Below are 20,164 nucleotides of genomic sequence, written 5' to 3' on the forward strand. Positions count from 1 at the left end.
CAATGTTTCAACAGAGGAGCAATTAAAAAAAAAAAATTAAATCACCTTTATTAGGAAAAATGCCAGTTATAAGAGAAGAATAATGAAGGAAACATAGTAACAACTTGATATTGTTTCAGCTTTTGCATCGCTGTCAGTCAGGGAGTGTCACTACAGTCAGCAAGAATGCTGTACCCAAGGGCACCCAAGCCAGGCCTAAGCATCCCTCAGTACCTGCCCAGGTGGCACGCTCAATCAGACGGCATGCTCAAGGATCTAAATCCCCTTGAAGTTCCCAGAAAGAATCTCATCAAATTCCACATGTTTGTGAACAGGACCAGGCAGCCCTTCTGATTTGAAGACAACAGCCAAAAAATTCTGACTAAAACCTGTTTATTTATCAGTCCTATTTCTTTTGACTTGCAAATCCCAGGCAGCAATAATTACCCATTTGGGCTTTGTTTACATGCTGATAATTTTTTATACTCTTTTGCCGAGTTCTTAATTAACTTAACACTCAATAAAAGCCTGGAGTAGCCCTAATGCCAACTCAGTTAAGACTTCTATTAAAGGAGCCATGGTCATCAAAGGGCCATCAAAGCATTCGTAAAATTGAGTGACAGCTGATAATAAAGGAACCAGAACCTCAGCACAACTCTAGAGTAAAGTTGTGCAACTGGAATATAGGGCTTCTTTCTGGTCAGTTCATTGAAAAAAATGTACAGAAATTGAAGGAGCCAGAAAGAAACAAGAAAAATCAGCAGAGAAAGAGTGCAAAGAAGCTAAAATGATTGCAAGGAACTGGCTGCAGTGTGGCTTTTGTGCCCGGTGGCTGGAAGTATTCAGAAGAGAGTCAACCCTAAGCAAGGGCAGCGACAGTAGTTAGTCAGAAACATAACATTTCTGAAGTGATATTTGAGGAAATAAGGCAAACACTAACTCCTGTTGACTGGGGGGGGGGCGGGGGGAAAGGTTCTCCTATGCTTAGGTTATACTGTAATTGTTGACTTCAGAGGTTAATGTACCTTTCTTTAAAGTATTCATTATAAATCAATGTCCGAGGCATTACTGAACTATAAACATCTGCTGCAGTTGTTCCTCTGTAAACATCACCACTACGGAGGTCTAAGAACATGTGAAAAATCAAACAACATAGCTAAAAAAAGATATCCAGCCCTGCAAAAGAGACCTGGAAAGGTCTGAACACGCAGCTCCCAAACAAGGCCCATGGACAGTTATGGTTGAATGACATTTTGTATTCAGAGCAGGGGTTTTAGCAGCTGTAACAGATGAGCAGGCTCACAGGGAAACCAGATGCACTAGGGTGTGTTAAAAATAAGCATTTGGAAGTGGAAGGCCTGTGATTTTATGGGAAAAAGGGAGGGAGCAGATGGGTACATTTCACAACTCCTTTTCCCACACATGTGTGGGGTCAACCCAAATTACGTCTGAGCTAGGAAAACTCTTCCCATTCCACCTGCAGGCTGTCCACGATGGGCAGGTTAAGTGAGCCCGTAGGAAATAAGAGAATGCCAGCTGCACTAGATCTGAAGCAGGGCAGGTTTTCCTCACCCTCCGTTCCCAGCCGTATTGGCCTTGCAGGCAGCTATTTTCCAGACCACAATGACTGGAACAATAACACAGTGATGCTTCCTAAAAAGATGGTGGAAAGAAAGGCTTGCTCATCTACTCTAGAGGTATCCTGTAATGCCATCCTGAGATAACTGGCAACTTAACCACAGCCTCTCTGGACACCTAACGAATTCAGTTACACCACACTGAAATTCACTCGAGACCCTTCAAACACACACAAGCTGTGCCTTACCCAAGAACAGGCACTGAACCAGATGACCAAGAAAGAATAGAAACAAGGAGCAGGAGGGAGGCAAGTGGCTTCTAGGCAGCGAAACCTCCAGATTCCCAATGGCAGCTTGCCATTTGTGGGGACAAGTCACAGCTGCAGCACAGAACAGGCTGCTCAATGTGATCCAGCGGCTGGACCCACTGGGGAATGAAAGTAAACTTCCCGCTCTGTCCTGTCCACTGCCCTATCCAAGATGCAAAGCAAGATAAGAGGAAGGGAGAGGAGGGACAGGATCAGGCTGCAGCATGACAAAGTATTTCAGAAAAAAAGCAAAGCAGAGGAATAGAACAACAGCATTTGAACAAACACTTTATGTTTTAAAGTGCCTATACATTAAACAAGATTTATTGCTATTTCCTTTTCCCTCCCTGACATTTACAGCCTAATCATTCCAACAGCTGTGAAAATACAGACTAAAACAGGACTCTTCAAACTGGGAAGTAGGATCCAGGCTAATGGCAGGACAAAGCCAGTGTTGCATCAAACAAAAAAAACCCAACCCCCAAACCACCAACCCCCCAAAAAAAACAAGAAAAGAAAAAAAAAAAAGAGAAAAAAGTTTTCATAGTTGGACACCCATGAGGCAAACAATGCATGAACAGCAGGCCAGCTTTCATATTTCATACCTCTTTTCAATAAGAGCAGCAGAAAAAGCTGTGAAAAAGTGGCTGCATGAGAAGTTGTCTCTTACTCCTCTTCCTTATTGCCGTATTTTTAATTCTTAAAGTCACCCTTCCCTTTCCCACAAAAGACCCCTGACCTCAGCGATGGGTTGGTGCACTAGACTCTGCACGCAGTGAGTACCAGAGTGCACACTACAAACAAACAGCATCTGCTGATTGCTGGGAAGAACACCCATGCTCTGTGCGCACACCACACGAGCACAAACAGGCACAGCACGATTCCAGAATTTGTAAGAGCTTGCTAGGAATTTCACAGTTTGCTTACTGTCAAAATGAATCTTTTTTCTTTCTTTTTTTTTTCCTTACTTTTTTTTTTTTACCCACTTGAATTCCTCCATCTCCTGGAAAAAACAAACAAGCCATCATCTTAACTCTGTAGGACTTTCAGCTCCAACTCACATCATCTAGAGTGGCAGATGCCCAGGAATCAAACTCCTCTTTAGCCAGAAGAAAAAGTGGGACTAGGAGAAACACTGGAAATGCAAGATGTGTATGTCTGCACTCAGAAAACCAGATAAAGATAACCAAACCAGCACTCTGAGGAACAGATGGAGCAGTTGCTCACCACTCGGGCTACTGGCCTAATAGCCCAGCTCTATTAATAAACGCAGTACTGTCTACTTGCTGATGTCAAAAGCTTCAACTTTGGATTCACTTTACAGAAAATGAACCAGATGGTTTTTCCTCATCTAATTTCACACTGTTGGCCCAAATAAGGAAAACTTATTTTGCATCTCCAATGAAACAAAGAAGTGAAACTTGTTTTGACAGCAGTGAAGTCTGCATGTACTGATGAACAGAAACGATACTGAAAGAAAGAAACCTCATTTACGACAAAAGCATGAGATTTTGATATCCAGACTCCCTGTTAAAAATTGTTTTCAGATAGTCCAATCAAAAGGTTAAAGCATAAAAAAATATAATCATGGAATTGACTGCCTCTGTAACTCCATATCAACATAAATGAGTGTTTGTGTGGCTAATACAAAAGTGATCATTTAACGTCGTCATCAATACAGAAAGGAAGTGTTTGAAAATGAGTGTGCAAAGCCAACAAAACAACAACCAGGAAAGCTACACAAAGCACACTGAAAATATATTTCCCCAGACAAAAATTCCTATCAACAGGCAACGACTATGGAAATGGCAACAAATCTGCTGGAGCTTCTGCTTTGCAGGAGCATCTCTCAGACTGCACTGTGGTGAACCTGTGACTTGCTGTGACCACCCGGAGCTGAACTTTGCCAATGCCCCACAGCAAAGCAACCTGCACACCAGCTGCCCCACCTTTTTGTTTGGTTTTGTCATTCAGCACCTGAAACCAGCTCACATCTGGCCACAGGGCACTGCAGCCCAACGACAGGCCAGTGCGGGAGCCAGAACAACTGCCCACTCCGGCTCAAGTTCCCCATCCTATTTAGCTCCACAGCTTTGAAAGAAAGCATTCATGCCATCCCTTTGAATTTTCAGATGTCAAAAGGTCAAGATTTAAAGCAGTAAGGCAAGGCCCATCTCACTTCATTCAGTTGAGTATTTTGTAGAAAATTTCCCTATTCTTAATACAAAATTACTCCTTTCCCTTGCCTTTTTCTATCTTTTCACTGAGTCCCTTTAACGACTCCAGAGCTTTTCAGTCCAGTGCTCACTCTGCCTGATCAGTTCTCCATGTGAACAATAAAATGCTGAAATGGAAGCCAGGCAAAAGAGAAGTGCTACAGACAAAGTGAATACAAATTTAGGAGGAGTCATTACATGTGCATATTGTGTGATGACACAAGGCAAACATGTATTTCACTTCTGAATCTTCTACAAGGCTGTTTTCTACTTCTGAAAAGCTTTTGAGGGGAAAGGTTGTGGGGTTTAAGTTTTAAGAGAGAAAATCATAAAAGATATGCTGGAATTTCTAACAAAGGACATTTTTTCCCCAAAGAGCCTAACTTCAGCTTTCACATTGAAGACAAAGATATACTTACCGTTTATTTTGAAAGTACAAGTGGTGGTGGCTTAAAGTATTAAAAGGGTTAGTCTGTTTGCACAGAATTTTACAGTTTATGGGTAAAATAATTAGTTTTGGTTTAAAAAGAGATTAGCACCAACTTCTTTACTTCCCTTAGTGAGAGTCACAGATGGTCAGGGCTGATGAAAACAGGACCCCTTTAAGTATCATTTTTGACATTTCCTTTGAATATCTTTTGTTCATCTCTTCCCAAAATCCCTTCATGAACTGAAAGCAAATTAAAATGGTCCCTCTATCTCCACCTACAGTAACCTACAGCTACTACACTAACCGAGGTATATGGAAGTGATTTACCTACAGCTGAGTTTGATTCCCTAACCCATACTTAGAAAAGAAGCCACATGCCTTCAGAAGTCTCTGGTTTAAGCAAAATGCTGCAGATATTCAATTCTCCACTTCCTACCTAATATGGTTCAAAGTTTATGTCCAAAAATATAATGTTCTATGTGGGATTAGTGGTAGCTTTCTGCCTTTCCATGACTCCCCTCAGCTTCAGTCATGAAATAATGAACCTGTTGACCCAGAAAAAGATGTGAGAAATAATTTTGTTAAGATCTGGCACCAGTGTACAAAAAACCCTCAGCTGCCTCCCCAAAAGATTTCCATAAATCTCAGAAGAAAATACAAAGCCTCTTTATATGACTTGGCTTTGTTAATTTCTTCATAGATTAGTACATACTCACTCAGTGACATGAGTCAAATCGAAACAAAAACAAAACCCTCCAAAACTAACCAAACCCTTTCTTCTAGAAAAAAAATAAAATCAATCACTAATTTGTAGTTTTGAATTCTTCTGGAGGTGCTCAGGTGCATCAGTGACAGCAATACAAGAGCAGCAGTAACCATGAGCATAGCACTTCTCACTGGCCCAGTCAAGTCCCAGTTTGGCTAATACAGTTTTCACTTTGTGCCTCGAAGCGCTGCTCTGCAGCTGCAGTAAGTTACTCTCAACCTGGTTACGTGTTAGTAGGTGGTGAAGAGCTCACACGCTGCCCAGAGAGCAGGACTCCAAGGATTCCCTTCAGTCACTGAATCCAGCCCCTGAAGCTGCAGTCCCCTCATTCATCTCTTGCAAAAACTACCTCTGTCTGGAAAGGGACGTGCTTCCCTGTCTCCAGCACTCTTGTTTGGAGTCTGTTAGATCCTGGTTACCAAGAGCAGAAGCTCTTTATTCAATCTTTTCAATATTCTATGCTTACAACTTTGTCAAACAAAGAATGGCAGTTAAAACTCTGACAAAACCCAACCAATTCTTAAATCAAACTCCATGATCAGATTTTTCAAGCAGTGACAATGTATGCTCATCATCACTTCACCGAGAGTTACCTGCTACACCCCAAACAGTAACATTTTATCAGGCTAGTATGAAATATATTAATGCAGCCTGACTTCTAGTGCCAAAGGCTTCACAGATTCAATTGCAAACACTAGCTGGCAAGACAAAAAAGGCTGACAACTGGGAGTTTTACTCCTTTTTTTTTTGTTTGTTTTCACAGCTTCATTACTTGTGTGTCTGTACAATAAATGCAACATGACACCTCATCTGTAACTTACCAATAATCATTTAAATACATTTTCAGACATAACCAAATAACCATGAAATAGTAAAACACCAGAATCAAGGCTCAAAGATTAACCTCTCATGCTCTACAACAATTTAAGGATTACCCTCGGAAAGAAAAATACCTCCAGAAATGAAACTTGTGAGAGCCAAACCTCTACAAAGAGACAGCAGAGAAAATTTTTGAATAGTCTTACTTGTAGTTTTTCTCCCAGAACTTGATCGGTCTTGCGTATGATGCGATAAAGATGACACTACCAAGAAATGGACTCAGTGGTGTAGAAAAGACTGAAGTGGCCAGAGTTTGGAAAAAAAGCATAGCAGAGTCTGAAAATTGCAAGTTAAGGCAGAACAAATTATTCCTTCATACTTTTAAACAATTGCTGAGGCAGCTCTTTGAACTGCTTATTTTTGCTTTTTTGTTGTTGTTTTACCAAAGAGGTGGTAAGGAAAGGAAAGGAAGGTAGGCAGTGCCAAAGTGCCAGTTACCAGCATGTCATCGGTGGCCTTTCAGTGCTACAGCTGTAATGGCAGTGACGTGTCTGAACGGAGTACGTCATCAGCAGGGTGACCCTGTCTAATCTCTGCCCAAGGACAGATCCCAAGCGTAGGCAGAGCAGTAAGTGCCCTTTTCCAGCTACCTCAGTGTACATTCAATAATCAAAATGTCTTCCCAAAATCTGACACACAAAGTTTAAAAGACAAAACTCCCCCAAACCTAATTTTCTTTGAATCTGACAGCTTTCTGCACTGCAATCTTGCTCCCAGTGCATCCAGTTACTGCATTCTGGGAGCTTCTGCTTATTTTGGAAAGACCTAGTGTGTGGGGAAAACAATTAAGCCTATATTAATCCAACCTTCTGGCTTAAAATCACACTTTGATATTATTTTTTTTTTTACTACTATAAGGTAAAAAATATTCATAATTACTTCTTTTAATAAATATGAAACAAGAAGATGAGGACAGGAGAACAGTAAATATCACATAAACATCATAATGAATGCCTGAATTCATAGCATACTTTAAATGTAAATTCAATTTCCCAGATTGCTGGAAAGCAAGTTAAGAGATGGACAAGGTTACTGCAAGCATGCAAGATGAAAAGGAACGTGATTTAAACCCCATGCAAATTAAAAGTTAGGCTTTAATTCTTCATTAATTCATGCCACACTCATGAAATCTTTAAAACATTTCCAAGTTGGCATATGGGAACAGTGTCCTTCCCTACACCACTCTTGGGAGGAAGGTGCTAAATAAAGAAGCCACGGACTAAGGAGTGACTATCAAAGTACAACACTCAAGTGCATCTCAGACTGCAATTCAGGTCAAATCATGCAATAACCACAATCTTCTAGCTTACCCTCTTATAATAATATACTGTACATGTGTGTGTCAGACTTTGAGACTTCACAGGAAGTCATTTTAACACATGTAGCATCACTTGTACAGTATTTCTATAAAAAGCTGACTTGCCACACTTTCACAGCAATCCACAAAACCTAAACCCAAGTATTTGTCAGAAGATCTCTCTCAAATCCCTCAAATTTATTAAAAGAGAGTGCTTTGGAGCAGTGTCTTTGTGCATTATAGACTGGGAAACAAGCTGCCTTCAAGAGTTAGAAGTTCAAAAAGCAACAGAGAAGAAAGAGCGGGAACCAAGTGCATCAAAAAAGTTAAACCATCACATTACACTGTAGTCAGAACCAAGACTGGCTGTGAGAGAAAAGTAAGTATTTACACATGTCAGCTGAGGGAAGGAGCTGAAGAGACAAAAAGAGAACAAGGAGAACAGATAAGGACAGCAAATCAAGTTTTCTAAAGAGAGTTCTAATGTCATGATTGATTTAAAGATTGCCGCCAATTTAGGTGGTTTAGGGCTCCACTGTGACCTGTTTATGTCTGAGACATAATCAGCAGCAACAGTTTCATTTTTGCTAAGAGACATAATGCTCTCCTGTATGTATGTTGGAAGACATTTTCCATTTGACTCACGAAAGGTGATTTTAGTAAAATGCTTCATATACATAAGCTGCCACCAGAGCAAGTAACAGCACCCAACTGACTCACACACCAAGGTGATGTGTAAAGTGGGCAATTATCTGTCATCAGGGTTTTTTAATTTGATGTTACCTGATTTCCTTTTATTGTTTTGTTTGTTTAGGGGTTTTTATATCAATGCTTTAATTACGTTTAAGTAGAAAATAAAAAAGAAGTGTCAAAAAGTCTTACACGCATGCTTTCTTTTCCTACGTCCCAAGCCAGTTTCCCTGTGTAGTCTTTGTTAGGTTACACAGTATAGAAGCAGAACTTTTTCTTTGTGAACAATGGATTGTCTTTTCAATATGTCCAAAATCAAGTTTTGAGAAAAAGAAATAACTAAAAACCCTTCAACATGGGAAAAAAAAAGAAGCTCTACTTCGAGGATTAATTCTTGTAATTAAAAATAAAAAGCCTGTTTAAATTCCAATCAGGGTCAAAACAAGTAACTGAAACACTGAAGTTTTCAGTCTTCCATCCCCTTTAAACAATGTAGTAAAGCCAATATAAATCCTGTTTCCCAAACTCCCTATATCTAATTACAGTTTCTAAGGGCCAAAATAGATTTTGTGACATTCAAGCACATAATCATTTAGAAGATGGTAGAAGCAAGCATGACAAGGCTTCCTTCTCTGATGCTAGAGCTGTAAACCTGAAACAGCCAAAGCAGAAACTCTCATAAACAGGATTATCTGAGCTACAAATCCTTTCTTTCCAAATATCACCATTGATTCATTACATAAAATCCTTCCCAACTACACACTAAAGTCTTATCTTACTTTCCTGGGAAGCAAAGCTGCAGATCTCTCCTTAATCAGAAGCTTATTCCCATTCCTCATCTTTCAGGATTAGGAAGGATTTTTGAGGAGTCACAGCAGCCACTAGGAAGGATCAGCTAAACCTGTATGACTCCGGAGAGTTGTTCGGCTGAATTCCCAAAGATCTATAACAGCAGAGGCTCCACAACCTCCATCAGGCAAAGCTCCATGCGTGTTGCCCTTCGTGCTCTGTGTACCAGAATCAGATGTACTAAAGCACGTGGGACTTCTCCTATTGCTGAGCTCGATGGCAAAAGCTCACAGGGGCACTTTGAAATTCAAAAATTTATGTCCCATCTGCAGAAGTGATTTAAGCAATTAAGAATCACAAATAATTAAACTCTGCAAAGAAATGGTAGGCTTAGTGCCTCTGTAAACTGCTCCGTGCATTCATCAGTAGTGTTTGCAGGGCTACGGTAACAAAAATAAAAATACCATGCAAAAAGGCAGAGTTACTGCTGTTGTGGGAATAGTAACTTGGCCATTTTACCAGTATCTTAATTGCAACATTGCCTTAAAAGACAGATTTGCAATTACAAAGGATATTATAAATATAAATAATAGAACACTTGTCTAGATGGCTTCGGTAATAGCTGTGTAAATAAACTAAATCTTGCTTAGTTAACTGCTTTCCATTTTGCAAAGCGTAATTGGTACTTCTACCAAGAGTAAAGTTGTCGCTGCACAAAGTATTAGTGACCAAAGGGAAACTCACTGAAATATAATCTCAGTTCTTAAATGCTTGTATACGCTTCTCCTGCAATTCTTACTGTTCTGGAATTCTCTAATAATTTGCTACAAACCACTCAAACTTCTAAGACAGGTCACTATTTTTAAAACACTTTCCTTTCGTAAATAGACAATATAAAGCTTTCCCTCAGAGAGTTACTCTGTCTGCAGTTCCCTCTGTCCAAGGCTCTCATTTATACTTCCTACCCAGAAACATAAGCATAGTTAATCAATGTGGCATATGATTCAATATATCACAGCAAAAAGTAGAGGGAAGAAATGACTCAAGAGTTAGGGGAGGGAGGAACCCACAGTAGGATGAAAGGAACAAAGACTTAAGTGCATATGTCTAATAAACAGTGTAAAATGGATTTTTCAGCAGGTCTGAAACAACTTTGTCAACTTTTCTTCTGCATCTTTGGTTTGAGAGGGAGGAAAGAAACTAAAAGTTCATTTCTGAAAATGCTTTAGATGTCAAGAAAGTTAAATTTGCCCAGGTAAAGCGTTTTATTTTTTACCTTTTTCATGTATTAAATCATGTTTCTAATTGAATTAGTCTTTAAGCTGAAAAATTTTTATTCCAAAAATCCAATAGACAATTTTAACCCTATAGACATCTAGGGGATGGTTGAACTGTCTGTTTTACTCCCCATATCCACTAAACCAACGTTCACAACCCTAGAACAGGCACTGGAACAGACTCTTTCCAAAGGACTGCTTCGGTGTTGAGGACCATGTATTGTTACTAATAAATCAGAGTGGAAATGCTAAAGAGCATTTCTCAACACCATGATTAAAAAATGTACATTAAAATGTTGCAATCCAGCCTCTTCTGATATGGGGCAGGGTGGAGGGGGGAGCAGGACAGCTGTAGCAGAAAGTAACTCACAGAAATTAATTTGTATCTGAGATATCAACTAGAAGCAACCAAGAAGTTAACAAATGTTGTAATGCTCAGCCAGCCATATGCCCTGCACTTGACACAACCAGCTCCCGTGTACATTCAAGTCCACCAAGCTGGAGCTAACGAAGTTTTCTTCTGGATGCATCAGAGCTGAGGACTGTGGAAGTAAGTGATGTGCAAAACGGGGCTTGGTGGGAAGTGAGCAGGCATAAACAGACTGGTTTGAGTCAGAGTTCAGTTTCCCAGTTCCAGAACCCCTGTAGCCAAGAAAGAATTTCTCAGGAAATGCTCTAAGCATTTTCACCTTCTAAAATAAGCTACCAAGGAATTTTGCACCTTGCTCAAACACTGCAAATAAACGATGTACATGAAGAGGATTTTTAAGAATAAAGGACAACAAATTTATAAAGGATATGAGGTATTGCAAAGAGCTGAGCAAAAACATGGAACGATGATCCCCAGGCAATCTGCCAGGGAGCGATGTATGTCATGATGAACTGCAACTTCTGCAATAGGTCCCACAGCTGAAAAAGAAAAGGAGAAACAGGGTGACGTTTTAGGCACCGGATAGTTTCAGTGCTAATTCTGAAAGTGACACTTTTTTAGAACTGTGCCCTGGAATGAACAGGTGATAAATTACATTGTATTATTAGCTTGCATTGGCATTGAGGCCACACTTCAGTAAAGCACAAAAGTATATTCTTCATGTGAAAGTCAAGCCTGCACTTCTTTAACCACCATACCAGATTACCTTCCTGCAAAAGTATGTCTGCTTTAATTAGGAAGTGGGAGAACAGGTTCCGATAGTCGCTGGGTGTCTCACCCCACCAGTCCAACAGTTACAGGAACAGAGACTTCGGGAGAAAGCGGATACAGCGAACAGAGGAAGCTCAGTGTGTGACACGTGTGGCTCTGCACACGCAAGTCAGACCAGTTTCTCAGGAACATTTTCATTTGTTGAATCAATGGGAGAAGCCATCGCCATGCAAACAGATGCTTGGCACTAACCATGAACCATCCTGCCACAGAAATGTTGCATTAATACGAATTTCTATTGAAAAAACACACTGAATTTACTTTTGCTTCCCATAAAATATGCCTGGTGCTGCAACTAGAAGTTTCTGATTCAAGAATGATGTGTGCTTAGCCCCTAGAATACAATTTTTTTCTCTGTCAGCTCTCTTGGCATCAGGCCAAACCAGATCTTCTGTCTCCTCTACATTGGGCCATCAGATTTATACTGCAGAGTAGGCTCCTGACAAGCTGTCAGGAAAAATTTGGCCATCAACAGACATTAGGGCTCAATACACACACAAGTTGACAGGGAAGCATAAGTATATGCAGTATTTCATGCCCACGTAGCAAATATATGTTGAATTTCCTATAGTGATTTTGGGTTTTTTTAATTGAGTTAATGAAAAACAAGTCATTGCCAACATCCTGAAATACATAAACACTGGTACACGAAATGCTTCCAGGGAATGTTCCCAGGCACTGGTACTGTCTATGTTGTTAAATCATTATAGGTCCCTAGAAAGGTTTTGGTCTGGCCCAGCGAGCGCTCTTCCATGCAATCCCCAGGCATCCTGTTAAAAGAAAACCCTCTATGGTCCATTTCCAGGTGGCAGTTCCATACTTTCACCCTGCATATGGACACAAGCTTTCCCAGGACAGCTGGCCTGAGGGACAGAGCACAGTGCTAGGCATTCTTCATTTACTACTACGTTGACATGGCATACCTTCACCAGCCAACTCATTTTATTTGTCCTGAAGGTGCCACCCCCCAAAGCAACACTTGGCCATCTGCATCCACACCACTTAGAAGATTTCTTTTGAGTTTCTCCATGAATTGTTGTAAATACCTGCAAATTAGTTGGGAAGAAGGTGATGCATCAATGCATTTAGGTCTTTGTGCTGCTGCCAAAGGATCACAGAAGCAGCTGCTGTGTCATGCTAACTCCAGTTATAACTGATAGAACTTTGCAGCTGAGATGCGAGCAGTGCTTCATATGCTTTCTGTGCCTCAGCATAACCCAAAGTAGGAGCAATACACAATATATATATTATATTATAAATATAGATTATGTTAACTTTGCACAGGCATACTATTTAAAACCAGCAGTGCCCTGATAAGAACACACTGCTATCACCTCTTCAAGACACATCCCGGTTAGCCCTACTTAGTTTAAGTATGAGAAATTTAGATCTTGTCAACTTTGTTTTCTCTCAAAAATACTAGATGTGACTTAAACTACAGCACTAGCCAATGTAGGCAAGTAAAACTGAGCTGAAACTAGGTCTGATTTTTATTTATTTGAACCCTGTTTAGCAGGCTGTGGCGTTGCTTTGTTTTTCTTCATTTTTATTTATCTGAAGTGTCTGAATGAGCAGCTGGGAGAAAAATTGTATCTGCTAAAAGATTTAAGTGAAGGGCTGAAAAAGCTAATGACTCACATCTGAAACCTCAAAAATTCAGAGCTGCAGCACAACCCAGCAAAGTTCTGCCTGTTACAGATCGAAATCACAAAGCCATAAATCACCCCAGCTGTGCTCAAAGCTCAGGGTTCATCAAAAGGTTTTCAACCCTCAAATAAAAGTCAGGGTTTGTGTTTGCTAGGAAACCAAATCCAGGAGGAGACCCTTCTGGCTTCTTTTTCCATTACATCATTTTAATCATTCTTTAATATTTACACATTCTTGCAAAACAGGCCATGGAGCCCAAGTTCCCCATTGCTTCTAACAAGTCCTACTACTTGTACATTCACCACTGTTTGAACTTACTGTCATGTCTTTCAACTCTTGCCTCCCAGCTAATGTTTCTACAAGGCAGGCAATGGAGCTCATCTCCATTTGCAAGATCATGAAAGCAAGTATTTATATATCTAACTATATTTGTTAAAGGTGATGTCACCTAGCAACTACACTACAGAGATTTAGGAAGGGGGGGATTTGTCTGTACATTTCTCTGTTTTGTTAGAAACATCTGAAAGAATATTGCTCCTTATCGGTTTTTACCCAATTTACTGCATACTTTCTTCTACATCTGACATAGTAACTCCAAGGATTTAAAAAGAACTATTGCTTTCCTCAGAAAGAAACCAAAGCTGCTAAAAACTGCCTTCATAAATAGGAGGAAGCTGATTCTCAGAAACAGTCATTCTCTTACTTCAGCTACAACTAAGTGCATTTCAGCCTTCAATAACCATAAACGCTAGCCTCAAAGGAAAACTTTCAACATCTTTTTTAAATTGTCAGAAACAATTAGGATTAGAAAGGGATAGGAAAGACAAAGCCCATCTGGAGTTGAATCTGGCGATGAAACTGAAAGGCAGCAGGAAGGACTTCTACAGGCAGTACCGGCAGCAAAAGACAGGCTGGGGAAACACAAGACCCGTTGCTAAATGGGGCAGGGGACCCAATGACAAAGGACATGGAGGTGGTCAAGGTACTCAATGCTGCTGGTCTTTACTGGTAAGACTTCAGGAATCACAGGCCCCCCAGACCTGTGAAAAAGCATGGAGAAACAGAGACACTCTAAGCAGTGAAGGATTAATTAAGGGTACATGTAAACAAACTATACAAAAACACTTCCATGGGACCTGATGGGACACCTCAGCTCTTATGTGATTCTGAGACATAGGAAATTTATGCTCAGTAGAGTTTTGACTGAATGAGGGCAATGACTTGATCTTGAGGGTGTGAGGTATCATTTTTAACAGTGCTAGATACAAAAGGAGGAACCTTCCCATCTAAAGTGAAGTGTATTTAAAAAAAAAAATCTTAAAAAATATGCTCTCTTTATAACAATTTCCTTAATCACATATAAAAGATTAATTTTCCATTAAGACTTCTCCATCCCAGCTTAGGATGATTTATAAAAGAATATATTTATTAAGCCTTCTAAGATCTTCAATGTTTTCTACAGTTCACTAAGCAGAAAAATGATATATTACTTAGGGGACAAAGTTCTAATACTCCTAGGTATCGTTATTCATGTGATAGATTTGCACAGAAAACAGGTTTTAAGTCTTTGAGAAAAAGTTTAAATTATTGGTATATTCAGTTAATTTAAACCAGCACATTCCCAGAACTGTCAAGTGAAAGTGCAGAACATGCATCTTTTTTAAAAATTTATTTTATGTGGACACACACATTTTATCATCTCAATCATCCTTAAGTCCTCTATGAGTTCTGAAGCCTCTGGCATATCAGCTGGTACTTTATCTATCTATAAACAAAAGGAAAAGGGAAAGTCGTCTTTTTTGGCATTTCTTTTAAATTTAGCTGCTTTTACTTAACCAAGTAACATTACAAACTAGAAGCTAATAGAAATTAGTTCACACAGTTCACAAGACTTAGGGGGGTCTGAAACATCACTAAGATGTGCTCTCCGGTTTGGCTGATTTCAATAAAGCGGGCACAGATTAACACCTGAATTTAAATGACACTGAATGTGAGATGGAGACTAGCAGTGCTTTCAGCTTTTGGCAGCCTTTCTATCTGTTTAGCATCTGTTAGGATTCTGTGTGGGCAGACTCCTTGGCAATACTGGGACTAAATAATGCATAAACATTAACATTTTCTTGCTAAGCCTGAATTTTGCTGTGTTTTAAAAAAGTGTATGTACAAATTGGTTTTAAACAAAAATAACTGTCACATACATATGGCTATATGTTCTACATGCAACACAAAATTGAGAGATTAGAAAAGTTAAATGCAGAAAGCAATCGTTTTCCAATTTGAACTGATATTTCTTTTGTTCGTGTTTAGATACTAAGAACATGAGACAGATTTTAACTCAGACCTTGGATGCTAGGTGGGTATTTGGGTATTTAGTTTTCATGTTAAGCTAATTCTGGACAGTTGGCAGCTCCAAGACTTGGAAGTAAATTCTAATTCCTTCTGTTATTTTTTTTTCCCCAGTGTGTGCCTATAAAAATTAAGATACATTAAGAAGGGCAGGTTGTGAGCATGTATGTATTTATGGATATGAAAGTAAACTTAGGCTGAAGAATTGTACTGTAGTGCGTGGCTTTACTTTGCAAATTATGGACTTCTGTTTTGTATTTAGTGTCATTTAAAACATATTTCACCTATGAAATCCCACAAAACAAGATCTACTGGAAATATTAAAGCTTTTTAATGTTTACATCTTAAGTCATTGTGATGTTCTACTGTTGTGTTTGAACAGCGCTATGTCTGAATCTACAACAAACACTTCCCAGGCTGTCTTTATTTGCATCCACTTAGAGACATTTGAAGCCTTTATGTTGTGGGATTTCAGGATCATTGTCTAATGCAACATATAGAAGAGGATCAAAATGCAATCAGTCCAAGGCTCTGATATAAAACCTCTGAGGAATGCGTTCCTTGCAGACAGCACACAGCACTTAACACCGACAGTGTACAACAAGGCAGGTTTTAAACAGTTTGAGTAAGAAGCCTCGAAAGCCTTACATGTGAAGTTAAATGTTAGCCATCAGGCAGAAGTAAGTATGATGAGGATTATGACAATAAGATGATGATAAAACCTAGCAGCCCTGGATCTGCTCATGGCAGAGGCTGCTGCTTCGGCTGACAAGGAGCCTGTGGTACTGTAAGAAACCACTTCCCCTATCTCCTGAGGTGGGCAAAAAGGACAAGATCAGAGCTAATCAGCTTAATTTGCAGAGGGCCAGACAAGTGAAATAAATCAGATGGGAGCTGCACGAATCCAGCCTCTTCAATGAAGCCTTCATAGGCCCAGCTCCTGCCAAGGCTGAGTCTTCCCAGAAATCTCCTATACAAAAGTGGACATAAAAAGAAAATGCACAGAGCAAGTTGTGTCCTGAAGCCCCAGATACAGATACCAAACCCATCTCTATCAGCATGAAAGGACATGAATATAGCCCTCAGTGGACAGAGAGCCAGACTGAACCTGAGGAGTGGGTGTGCATGCATTTGTCCCATTCTAAAGTGAAGACACAAAAAAGGAGACAAAATGCCATTTGGGAATAGTGTCAGGAATGAAGTCTGACAAAGAGGTCAGTGATGGAAGGCTGAATGAAAAAATCAATTAAACCATTTCCCCAATATTAAAAGGAAACACGAACTGTAGAGTGCTCAAGAGAGTTAAAGAGTGTATGGAAAGTACCACTGGGATTATCCTGTCAAATATCAGATGTAGCCTGGGGTACTTTACTCAGCAGAAAGTGTCTTAACAGGGTTTATATGCCAGATATCAAAAGTTGAGGAAACAGCTGTGAGCCAAGAGCATGCAGCTGATTAAGACATTGGATTGCAGTATGCATGAATGGCAAGAAATGGATTAAAATATGAATTAACGACTTAGTGCCAGAAGCTTTGAAGTGAAACATCAGATTTTGAGAAGGATGAAGAATCAGAGTGGGACAGGAAAAAGAGAGACTTTTGACTTATAAGTAGCACCTAAATCAATCAACGGGACATGCCAACTAACCAAGAGTTTTACTGCCACAAAGGCAATAAAAAGATCCAATAGGTTAATTACTTGACTTCAACAGAGCACCAAGAAAGTCAATGCACTTGGTAGCACTTTTTCATAAAATAAGGAAAAATAAGATGACATGCATAATTTCTTTCCTGTCCAAGGGATTGTGTTGTGGACACTGAAAGTTAAGCCTGATGAGTACAGGTCTGTCAGGGTGTTACAAACTGTTTGTCCTAGCTGGAGCTGCTTTGACATAGGGATCATCTTTTATAAATGTGTGACACTGGATACTATGGCAGAAAGATGTATGGAGCAAAAGAAAAAATCTTATTAAAAATAAAAAAATGCAGATTCCTTATTAGCTGGAAAATGTATTCTGGGAAAGAAGAAAAAATATCAGAGAGGGAAATTGTATTCTTAAGTGAGCTCAGCAGGGGTAAAAGTACTTAGGCAAATGAATTCAGTGTTAATGAAGGCAAATTTAACAAGCTCTGGTTCTTTGATTATTTTGCCTTATGCATGAAGACAAATTCAGAACCCTCAGAGGACTTGACTATAAGAAAATATAAGGTGATTTCATATTTTAGTATCGCTAATTAGTTCATCCACACACACAAATTAAGAGTGCATTAAACTGCCTGCCAGTAACATACAAGACACCGTAAGAGATAAGTTGCAGTCCTATACATCAGAGGATTAACAACACCAAGCCTTATCATTCCCATCGGGATCTCTGTAGTAGATGAGTGTGTAAGCTGGGGGTGACTCTTTCTTTTAAGCCTTAAAGGAAACTACACAGATCTAGCACAAATGCGTATTCCAAACCTAGGTACTGCTTCTCAGTGGAAAGAGTTGCTGGTAAAAGAACTGGTTTACAAGTCTCTGGCCCACAGGGATCTTCATGCTGTTGGTTGCTCCCAGTCGCAAACAGGGTGGCAGAAAAACCCCAAGACATTATTTTTTTTTCACTGTAGTAACCAAGAGCTCGCTACAGCCAGAACCATCCATGCTTCAACTATCAAGTTTTTTTGCTGTCTTTGCTCCTTCGGCTCAATGTCAGCACCACCTGATGTTCCAAAAGCAGTTCAAGAAGACACTATGACCCCTCCCCAGCAGCAAGATTTAGAAGATGCCCATGGCACAGGATGAAATTGAAAGCCACATCTTAAAGACAGAAAAAGAGCTGAAGATAAGCCTTGCCCTAAGCATCTTTGTTCAGTTCCAAACAGGTATCTTCATTGTTCAAATGTTTTGCATTGGTTTCTACCTCATACTTTAATAATACCTGTCCATTCTTAACTTGGAAAGATGTTTCTTTTCTTTTTCTTTTATCACAGATTAGCTACAACAGGCACTTAAAACATCCATATGGCCTCCTGCTCACCCGTGTGTTCTATACATTTGTTTTTTCTCAGTTATGTATTATATCAGTAGATGTCAGAAGGGTGGAGGAAAGGTCCATCTTTTCATCATTCCCAAATATTTTATTCTTTCCATGCCCTGGATAATATTCTCATGTTTTTATCTCCCATTAAAGGAAACAAGTCTTAAGAGCTTTTCCTACTGTTAGAAGCCTAGGAAGAAATCTCCTAAATCCTGTTATATACTATATCTTTGCTGTGCCTACAAAGAATATATTTTCAGTTATTTGTGGGTTTCCATTTTGAAAAAATATGAACATTCTTATTAGCTTTTGCACTGACACCATATTCTAAAAAGTCAAGAACAACTGGCTCATTTGAAAAGTTTACAGTCATGTAGACCAAGACTGCCTTGATTATCTGGTTTGACTTCCTGTAAAGCATTACACCCACAATTTCTGGATGAGCAATCATATAATTTTAAAAGGCCACTCAGCTATGATTTAAAGAATATAGACAAGAGGAGTTTTGGACAGAAGAATCCCAGGCTGTAGCCAAGACAACAAACTCAGCTGGCTACACAAAAGGCCTTCACATAGGAACGATGAAGAAATCATGCTCCACTTGAATTGAAAGCTGCAATCATTCTTAAAAATAAATCTTTCCTAAACGGTTATCTTGCTCCCTTTCCATGACAATTTGAAAGACAAAACAGCACACTCTGCATACACCTATTCAACTTTACCATATACATTTTGACAAGTTGCAGAATGTGAAAATTTAACATTTAAAAAGCAAGTGAATTAACTGTGTCACAATAACAAGTCCTATGTTAAAAAGATAAAAAAAATCCAGGTCGCTTAAAAAAATCCTCATGAATAGAACTTACTAGACTCTCTTGTTGTTCTGTGTTACCCCATTGTGGGTGGCTTGGCTATTTGCACACAGATAGAAATCTGCAAGCAGAGATTCGGACTTCCATGCCTCAACTTGTTCAGAGCGCAATACGCTCATTTGGAGCTTCTGATTTGACTACATTACATTAAATCAACAGCACAATGGGAGAAATGAGGGAAGCACAATCAGGAAAATATTCAGAAACATTCTACCCAACATTGTTAGCAAAGTTTTATTCAACATAATCCACTTTGAGAGTCACTAACGCAGTTGCAGAAGTCTGTAGAATCTAGATGCCTCTTCCCCATTGCCTGGCAGAAGAAAATAAATGCTTACTGCCACAGTGCTTAGAGAGCATGCAAATATTGTTCTGTGGGGTAACCATGCTTAAAAATTACCATCCCTATGAATAAGGCTAACACTTCTAGTGTTCCCCAATTCAGATGGTACTAAGTTGACTCTTCAAATGTGTAAGCAGAAGTCAGTCATGAGTGGGTCGCAAGTTCTGCATAGCCAAAGGGGATGGCAATAGGAACCACATCAGTTTTTGTTTTTAAAGATGGTTGCAAACATAAAAATGACTGAAGTACAGATGCACAGAATCTGTGAAGAGCCAGAAACCTTTTAGAAACAGAGGTGGATGCAGCTTGCTTCGGGCCTATAGTTTGGAATAAACACATGCAATCTTTATCCTCAAATGACCACATCCTTTACTAAAGTTCCACAATAATGAGCTAGTAAAAGCTCAGACTCTAATTAGGGTAAAGAAAATGGATGCCCTTTATGATTTGAAATTAATAGGACTTTAATTGCTATCATCTGGAATGAATTTTTTCTGAGTGGCTTTAATGATCATGTTATGTTA

General features: G+C 39.4%; 1 protein-coding gene across 1 annotated transcript in view; it reads right to left on the bottom strand.

The window, feature by feature from the left end:
• PCNX2 (pecanex 2) overlaps positions 1–20,164 on the bottom strand; it is a gene marked incomplete at both ends in the record, with an annotated part of 151,395 nt that overhangs the window by 45,214 nt on the left and 86,017 nt on the right. The window contains 2 exons of the mRNA XM_084262153.1: positions 6,302–6,431; positions 11,009–11,117. Coding sequence (XP_084118279.1) covers positions 6,302–6,431; positions 11,009–11,117 — 239 coding nt within the window. The remainder of the gene's footprint in view (positions 1–6,301; positions 6,432–11,008; positions 11,118–20,164) is intronic.

This window comes from Gallinula chloropus (genome assembly GCF_964237585.1).
Source record: "Gallinula chloropus genome assembly, chromosome: 3".
NCBI classification, from domain to species: domain Eukaryota; kingdom Metazoa; phylum Chordata; class Aves; order Gruiformes; family Rallidae; genus Gallinula; species Gallinula chloropus.